Genomic DNA, 9738 nt, shown 5'->3' on the forward strand with positions numbered 1-9738 from the left:
CGCCCGCGCTTCCGCCATAGTTTTGGTCATCGATCGGAGGAGGTTTGGCCGTGGCCGTCCTTGCCGGTGGCAGAGTAGGACACGACTGCCGGCGACATACCACGGCGGCCGAGGCAGATTCCGACGAGAGCTCCAGAGCGACCTGTAGCCGGCCGGCAACCACCCTGCTGCGTCGAGGTGATCATCGCGGCCTCTTCGCCACCACAACCGCAAGGTGTTCGACCTTTTGCCAACAAAGGTATGGACAGTGGAGACGAGTTTTTCTTCTATCACTTCCTTTGTTCATCGGACGATTCATCGTCGGATGATGACAATCTTGTGGTGGCTGCACTGGTCGTTCACGACCATATTCAATGGCAGCTTCCTCGGTACAGGGGGTCAGTCCCTGGCCGTGCTCCCAACCTGAACCGCAACAGGGAGATAGGCCACGCCCTGCTCTATGCAGATTACTTTGCCAACACCCCGCTCTTCAGGCCGGATAAATTTCGTCGCCGTTTTCGTATGGCAAGGCATGTGTTCAATCCTATCCGAGAGGGAGTGGTTGCTCATGACCCATACTTCGAGTGCAAGACGGATGCCCTTGGAAAGCTTGGATTCTCCTCCTATCAGAAATGCACCGCGACCATCCGCATGCTTGCATATGGAATTCCAGGCGATCTGGTGGATGAGTATGTGCGTATGAGTGAGACAACATGTCTGATGTCAATGTACAAGTTTTTCCAGGCTGTGATCGAGGTCTTTGGGCCAGAGTACTTGAGGCAGCCAACTGCCGCCGATACAGAGAGATTGTTGGCGACCAACGCAGCTAGAGGATTTCCAGGTATGCTTGGCAGCATAGATTGTATGCACTGGGAGTGGAAGAACTGTCCATTTGCTTGGCAGGGCCAGTACAAGGGGAATGTTAATTAACGGGTGCACTGTCATATTAGAAGTGGTGGCATCACAATATCTTTGGATATGGCATTCTTTCTTCGGCATGGCAGGTTCTCACAATGATATCAACGTGCTGCAGCGTTCTCCAGTCTTCACGAGGCTTGCAGAAGGCCACTCCCCACCTGTCAACTTTGAGATCAATGGCCACCATTACAACAAGGGATACTATCTAGCAGATGGTATATATCCTCAGTGGTCAACTTTTGTGAAGACAATCTCGAAACACCAAGGTGAGAAGAGAAAGAGATTTGCCCAAATGCAAGAGAGTGTTAGAAAGGATGTGGAACGTGCTTTTGGTGTGCTTCAATCCCGGTGGGGTATCGTTCGAAACCCTGCACTGTCATGGGATGAAGGGAAGCTTTGGGAGGTGATGACTGTTTGTTTGATCATGCACAACATGATCGTCGAGGATGAGCGGGATGAGAGTATCTTCGACCAAGGATTTGATTACCAAGGTGAAAATATTGAGCCCCTACACCAAGACCCGGCCACATTTGAACAGTTTGCCCAATTCCACCGTGAGATGCATGATTGGCACACTCATGTGAATCTTCAAAATGACTTGGTTGAGCACGTGTGGGATCACATTGGCAACCAATAGATGTATTTCCCCATTTTATGTTCAGTCAAGACAATTTCGATTTGGTTGTAAAACTATTTTATTAAAGACAAATTCAATTGGGTTGTAAAACTATTTTAATTTTCAGACAACTATTTGGGTTCAAAATTAGTTTTAATGCAAATTTGGGCATTTCTTGGCCCCGACAGACAGGATGGGGCAAAAGGATGCGGCCGCGCACTGGGCGCACGGCCACCGCATCCCAGGACAGGCCCGGACACGACCCCAAATCCCTACCCAAAAGGACAAAAACAGGACAAAACGGACGTCCGTTTGGGGTCGCGCGGTGGAGTTGGCCTTAGCGTCGTGCACTGGATAGTGGATACCATGTGTCTGCACTATCAGGTGCTAGATCTTTTGTGTCCGAGCCTCCTCATACTCCCTCCATTTCCTTTTGTAGTGCGCATAGATTTTTGTCTAAAATTTTGAAATGTAGTGCGTGCATGCAGCACAAACCTGGTCTGGACTATTTACCCTTGGTTGTAATCAAGGGACACACACAGCAGAACAAGCACATGGGTGTGTGGCAGACCATGCATGCAAGGTTAATCTAGTAAAATTCACAACTCCAGCTCATGCATTGGTATTGGAGCAGTGACGAATCTTGAGAAAAAACGGAGGGCGGGCTCAAACTAGACGAAGGAACGATTCTAGACGAGTATAGACAGGATTTTGATTGTGTGGGTTTAATGGGCTGCCGCTGATTGCCTGGGCTGGGCCAAATACTAGTAGAAAAAAATAAATTGCTTCTCTGGAGGGGGGGCTCGAGCCTGTTAAAGCCCCCCCCAGTAGATTGGCCCCTGTATTGGAGCTAGCATCCATGCGCACTCTAATATGAAACAGAGGGAGTAGTATTCTTGTGCCAACGCAAAGAACCAGATCCGAACATGGGACTGTGAGACAAAAAGTTTGCACCTATGACACGGCCAGGTATGATAAAAGGTAAAGTTCGTTATGGAAGTCTAGCTACGACTAGTGAGCCGAATGATCTTGAGTAGGTAATACGGGATAAAAACTGGGAATTAGCTACGAATGAAAATATGGTGCTCTTATGAGAAATAAAACTTGGCACTTAGCTCCCCCAGCATGAAATAAAAACACCATCGAGTGCAAATGGGTTTATAAAATCAAAAGAAAAGCAAAGTAGTAGAGATATTTATAGCCTAAGAAGATACATTTGGCCATGTTGTTAAAGCAGCTATTGTGAGGCTTATACTCTCTATTGCCATGTTTAAAGGCTGGAGTCTATGTATAAACTAGATGTGCAGAAGCGATCCTACCTGTGGTTGGATAGTTAGGAGGACAATGATATCCCTTGCCCACCAGTGTCCAAGTCATAGACTTTTTTCGTAGACTTGACATTTGTGCTTGCATTTTCTTGGATTTATTTTAGGCTTTCCAGCGATGTTCGTTCCCGTCGGCTACGAGGCACCTATATATGGTGACCTTGTCAATCAAAAGACGTTATGTTGGCTTAGTCTCGAGTTGGTCATAGGGGTATGATGTCCGGTGTACGTTATTCAGAGTTAGTGTATGCTCATGTATGTGAGCGACTACAATTGTACTGTGTTAAAAAACTAGATGTGCAGAAAGCATTCTATCACAATCAGTCAAAAATCCACCAATTGACCCATGTGTATCAATTGTAGGTGTGGCAGGGAAAGAATTTCCAATTTGATTTAATTAAATTCTCTCTCCTCCAAGATGGATCCTCTTCCAGACCAATCCTTCCAGCATTTAATCCCCTTACGCGCCTCTTGCGTGCATGTGATATATTAATGACCCCCGGAACTAAAAAGAAAAGTTGGCTTACAAAACATATATTAAATTTTGCTTTGGTACCTGTAATTCTCGTTTGTGGCCTTGTATATAAAAACGGAGGGACCATATACATCAATTTCGATTGATGCATCATTTATTCATTGGTAAAGAAGCTTTACTCTTAATATTTCAGCAGAATGTATATTCCAGCAATTGGGCATTAAATCCACATTCCTTCTCTCATAAGAGAACATACACTAGCTACTTTCAGGTTCCCTCAACTTGCTATCCGGTGCTCTTACTTGATCTAGTTTTTGCGTCCCAATGGACATGCTTCCGGCTGAAACTACATCAGCTTGTACTCCTCTCGCGGACGCGCACACGCACACATAAAACACGCATGCGCGCGGGGCCACACCTCCTAGTAGAATGCAACCTAGCTATATGAAACATCACACCTACATACATGGATAGAAAATATAGATAGAAATAACCTTTTTTTGAAATAGACACAAAAGATACTTGCCTCGTCCATTCATTAAGAAGGAATATAGTTTGTCCATTTTATAACCGAGACACATACAACACGCCACATGTAGGTGAGCGACGCACGCACATGCGCTCTGGTGTGTGCAGGACTGGGTGTGTGTGTGTGGGGGGGGGGGGGCACTAGTAGAAAACAGGGCTTTGGTCACGGGGCAATATTCACATTAGTCTCGGTTCAGTCATGAACCGGAACTAATGTGAGCATTGGTCCCGGTTCGTGCGGCTAAGGCTTTAGTCCCGGTTCACCTGAGCCCTTTAGTCCCGGTTTGAGATACGAACCGAGACTAAAGGATGCGATGCCCTTTAGTCCCGGTTTGTGTCTCAAACCGGGAGTAAAGATTAGACCTTTACTGCCGGTTTGAGACATGAACCGGGACTAAAGGGTGTGATGCCCTCTAGTCCCGGTTTGTGTCTCAAACCGGGACTAAAGGTCCCATTTTCAAACTCTACCCCCCACCCCCCTCGGTGGATCGCCTTTTTTGTTTTGAAAAAATCAAAAGAAAATGATAAAACTTCAAAAAATAAAATTCTTCGAGAGGTAGTTATATTACTACATCTACTAGTTAGGAAAATTTAAAAACTTAAATTTGGACATGTTTTGCAAAAAATGTAGGGAAAATGTAAAACGGCTATAACTTTTGCATACGATGTCGGAAAAAAATGTATAATATATCAAAATGTTCGGAACGAAAATCCGCATCCGATGGAGACCGCCTATGGCCTGTTTGCAAATTTTTAGAATCCTCAAATTCTAAAAGGAAAAAAAATTATGCTCAAATTTCAGTTTTTTTTGAATTTTTGTTAAATCTGGTCAAACTATGGTCGAACTACTTATTCAAGAAGTATTACTGTTACTAAATAATTATTCAAGAATATTAGTGTTACTAAATAATTATTTCAATTTTTTTGAATTTTGGTCAACTATGGTCAAACTGTGGTCAAACTACTTATTGAAGAAATATTAGTGTTACTAAATAATTATTGATTTTTGGAACAATAGTTTCAACCTCAAACAGTGAAATGTGTGACTTCATGCTCAAGCTAAATTCCTGAGGGTTAATAGGATTGACATCGTACTATTGTCAGGAAAACAACAAGTGCAGACTTGGAAACGAGGGAGAATAGAACCCGGAAGTTAAGCGTGCTCGGGCTGGAGTAGTGAGGGGATGGGTGACCGTTCCGGAAGTTAGATGATTTGGAATGATGAGGGGTGATTAGAGATTAATGGTTAAATTGAGCAGTGATGAGGGATGATTAGAGATTAGAGGTTAAAATAATTCAGAAATTTAAAATTCAAAAAAAATCATAAAATTTTCTTTAGTACCGGTTGGTGTTATCAACCGGGACTAAAGGTGGACCTCCAGGCAGCGGCCACGTGGAGGGCCTTTAGTCTCGGTTCCAGTTAGAACCGGGACTAAAGGGGGAGGCTTTAGTACCGACCCTTTAGTCCCGGTTCCAGAACCGGGACTAAAGGCCCCTTATGAACCGGGACTAAAGGCCCTTTTTCTACTAGGGGGTGGGGGGGGGGAAGGTGTACCAGGAGGATGGTGAATAGTTTCCTCGCATGCTTTGATGGGCACCGCCAACATGTGTGGGAGCGCTCACCAACTTTTTGCATTGGCAGCTGCAAGTGCGGTCCATGTGTGACTACTTACAGGTTTACAGTTAGAGCTAGTCTTTTGGTGCCGAAGGCAATCTTCAAACCGCCAACAACCCGAGAAAATGGTTGGCCCTAATTTTTCTAGCGACTAGCACATTTTTTAGAATTGCATTATTTTTTCTCAAATCTAAATCCTATATCAAAAACTTTAGTCATTGCGCAAGAAACATCATAAACATCACTTGCTGAAGTTTCACACTTTCAGTACAATATTGCAGTACGTTTGTAGGATTTTATAAAAAATCCACAGAGTTGACAATTAGGTAACTGTTGTTATTCATGCTACTCCCTCCGTTTCAAAATATAAGTCTTTTAAGAGATTCCAATATGGACTGCATGCGGATCAAAATGAGTGAATATACACATTAAAATATGTCTTTATATACATCCATATATAATCTGTATTAAAATATCTAAAAACACTTACATTTCGGAACGGAGGTTATACTATTCATTGGGGCAAGTGTTGTGATAAGTAGTTATCAGCAGTTGACAATGCCAATGAGCAGAAAAACTACCAAGACCAATTAAAATATGGAAACCTACTACGCCTAGAATATTGGATTTAAGTGCAACAAAACAGTACAATGAATTTTTGGAGAAACTCCTTGTACATCTACTGCAAAGCACCATATCATGTACACAGTACACTGGGCAAATTCTCATAATATAAATTCTGAGCATGGACACGCATATGCTACTGAGTGAGCTTCCATTGTATGGCTGCATGAAGTAGATCATATCATGGAGGCAGAGCGATAAAAACAATGTGGTAACTTTAGAGTTTAAGCCAAAAATAAAATATCCCTTTAGGCTCTGAACATGAGACAATAACACATTCTCAAAGGGTAATATATCCATCCACGAAGGAGGCATCGAATGGATCAGCCATCGACAGATCATGGATACGCTTGTTATAGTTCCAGGTATTCCAAGAAAACTTTTTGAATGTAAATCGAGCATCATGAGAAGCTCTGTGTTCAACTTGTAGTTTCTTGTTTTGGTTGGCAATCCATTCTTCTTTGTTGCCGCCAGAAATTGATTCCTCAATGAGTCTAAATTCCATTCTATCTAGCACTTTGGCATTCAAAACAAAGAACCTTGCAAAGTCGATTTCTGGACCTTTGCCATAGTAGACCTTCATCGCCATTTTCTTCAGGTGGTGATCAAGGCATTCAATTGGGCCGTCCAATAATGAGGCATACTTCCTCACAATTTTTACGTTCTCTGCTGGGTAAAACTCGTTTTTATGTAACCCATGGGGGAGCCGCCATGAATTATCCAACTGGAGACAAAAATAAAATGATATAATTAAAACAATTGCTAACAGTTATGGAAAAACATGATATTTTGACATTTGAAGCAATCTGGAGAAGCACTCACCACGATATAAAGACTCTGCAAGCAGGGGAAGCACTTGAGTAAGTCAAGAACTGCATATAAATCGGGGCCGACATGATGAAGAGCCAAAACCTTCACCGTGTGCATTGTGGTTGTCAAGCTAACAGCAATCATTTCCTATAAAAAAAGAACAAAGCAAACTCTTATCAACAACAATATATACAGTGTGCAGGTTCTAATTCATTCTAAGAGCAAGGTTGCAACTACCTGAAAAGTTGTTGTCCCGAGGTGGAGCTGTCGTGTGGCTTTGCTCACAGGACCCAAAATCTCCAGTTTAGGGGCCCTAATTACCCGGATGGTCGTCGGACCATAGTCTGGATTGAGTGGCAGCAACCTCTCGAGGCAAGGTGCGTCCTCGATGACCAGCTCCTGGACTTTGACAATGCGAGAGTAAGGGTGATCTTCCGTGTCCTGACAAGCACAGAAGCCGATGCTCCTGAGAGCAGGAGAGCTGATGCGGAGGCTGGTAGAGCCCACAGTATTGGCCAGCAGAAGGCTCTTCAACGCAGGGCAGCCGGCGAGCACCCCGCTCAGAGCCTCCTCCGTTAGGGTGACATTGCAAAGGGTGAGCTGCTGGAGGAGCGGGAAATCGACGGCGAGATTGGGCGGCAGACGGCAGCAGCCGAATGTGGCCACGCGGAGCGCGGGCGCGCGGCAGAATACTGAGATTGGCAGCACGTCGCTGCCGTAGCTGCGGTAGCTATAGACGAGCTGGAGCTCCTCGATGTAGGCGATGCCCCTGGAGTGGAACCAGCCGTCAAGTCTTGGGTCGCCGTTTTTGTCGATGATCTGGTGCCCCGTGCGGTGGTGGTAGCGGTATTGGCGGTGTGCGATGCTGGTAAAACAGACGCGGCGGACGGGGCCAAGGTGGCCAGAGAGGACGCCGGAGACGGTCTTCTCGGGTATGCCGTCGTCGAGGTTGAGCGGCGCGGAGCGGCAGATGTGGCGCCACCGGCGGGATAGCGCCTGGGTGCGGCAGCCGTCCTTGGCTGGGAGGAGGGACATGACGGCGCTGAGCCACGCGTCAGGGAGCTTGCTGATGAGATCGGGGCAATCCGTCGCCATGTGTGCGGTGTTATCGCCGACGCCGGGAAGAGGTGAACGCGACGGACGTGCAAAAATATATAATAGAACACCTGCACCGTGGGCTTTCCCTCTGATGCCGTAGGTAGTAGTTATTTATATCTTGCTAGGGGAGCGCCGTGGGCTGGGCTGTCTTGGGAAACGTCCGAGTTTCTTTCGAACCATGAGATGGTTCCGACCACTGGCGGAGGAGCCTAGTGGGCAAGGTGTGGCGGCCGCCACACCTTCATTCAGCACCAAAATTTTTTATACATATAAGCATGCACATTTTCTTGGCGGTAATACTTAAGCATATAGTACTGCTTGTTGGTTTTAGACCACAGTAGATCGATTCGCCCAAGCAAACCTAGATGGAAGCACACAAGCTAGATCGGAAGCACACAAGCAGACAGCTTGATTGATGTGCTGCCTAGCACATGCACACGTAGACGTGCTCGAACTGGATCGATTCTCTCGGCGTCTCACTCTTGATGGATCTCTCATAACTTGGCGATAAAAAAACAGAATGGAGAAAATTTTGCTGGTGCGTGTAATTTGCATTTTTTGGGTTATTCTTTTCCTTGATATGTACTCCCTCCGTTCAAAAAAGTTTGTCCCTTAAATGGATGTATCTAACACTAACTTGGTGCTAGACATATCTATTTGTGGGACAAGCTTTTTCGGACGGAGAGAGTATATATAAGAGTACATGACTGACTAGCGGTGCCCTTTCACCAAAAAAAGAAAAGACTGACTACCCATGCCAACGCGTCACGGACTTCGCTACCAACACAACATGACCCGGTGTTCAGTTTAATATATGGGATGAGTATGAGGTGTGCCGGACAGCTAAATAATTTGATGGTGTATTACATTGAAAAAATGATATTCAAAAGTTGATATATTGCTATAATTAAGACCTTGAGAAGGAGGATATGGCACTGCCATTGCATGCATCTTCTAGATGCCATTGAAAGCTTCAGTGCAGTGTGAATTGACTATTATGTTTGTGCATCAAATTTTTTTAGTTGACAGTTCGCCACACCTTATTTTTTTTCGTCCTCCGCCTCTGGTTTCGACCCAAGCACGTTCAATTAGACTTTTTTTTTCTTGATATATAAAGGTTGGATCGGACTTTTTTTAAATGCTTTTTTACTCCCGGGTGGTGTATGCACACCCCTTAGAAAAAATAGAAAAAAATCTGAACAATAAACAATATGAGACAGCTGCTAACAGTTTGCCACTATAAGACACTTGCTACCAATTTGGCAATTAATGTGATATCTTAACTCGAGCAAAATAGTAAATATGAAAACTCACATCACATGCATGCGGGTGTTGTCCTTGCTGGGCTGGAGGAAGAAGATGGTACCGAGCATCGCATTCGGTGGTCGTGGATCCCTAGCAAGGATTGTCCTTCACACACGGTCACCATCATCTGTGAGTCACTGTTGGAAGTATGTGAACATGATGGATGAGGGCCTTTTCCGCATTTAGTTATTTTCCTTTTCCCTTTTTGTCATGTCTTCCTACGTTGCCAAGGGTGCATCTAGGCTCATCAGAAGACATATGGAGGTGCGTCTCCGGCCGATCTCGTGGGATTCGGTCCATGTTTTCTTTGGTGGATCAACTTGAATCTAGTTTTCGTTTCTCTGCGTCTGTGTGTCTTTGCTCATCCTGGTAACCATTAAGTCGAATTTCAATTGTCTCTAGCACTTCGGCATTCAAAACAAAAAGAACCTCGCAAAGTCAACTT

General features: G+C 44.8%; 1 protein-coding gene across 1 annotated transcript; it reads left to right on the top strand.

The window, feature by feature from the left end:
- Positions 1–405: 405 nt before the first annotated feature.
- On the top strand, positions 406–1345 carry LOC119343569 (the record flags this gene model as incomplete). Its single annotated transcript, XM_037614481.1, is given in 2 exon segments — positions 406–915; positions 917–1345. Coding segments are annotated over 2 exon segments (939 nt in total), but the record flags the coding sequence as incomplete, so codon positions are not given.
- Positions 1346–9738: the final 8393 nt, after the last annotated feature.

Source organism: Triticum dicoccoides, chromosome 1A (assembly GCF_002162155.2).
Source record: "Triticum dicoccoides isolate Atlit2015 ecotype Zavitan chromosome 1A, WEW_v2.0, whole genome shotgun sequence".
Classification (NCBI taxonomy): domain Eukaryota; kingdom Viridiplantae; phylum Streptophyta; class Magnoliopsida; order Poales; family Poaceae; genus Triticum; species Triticum dicoccoides.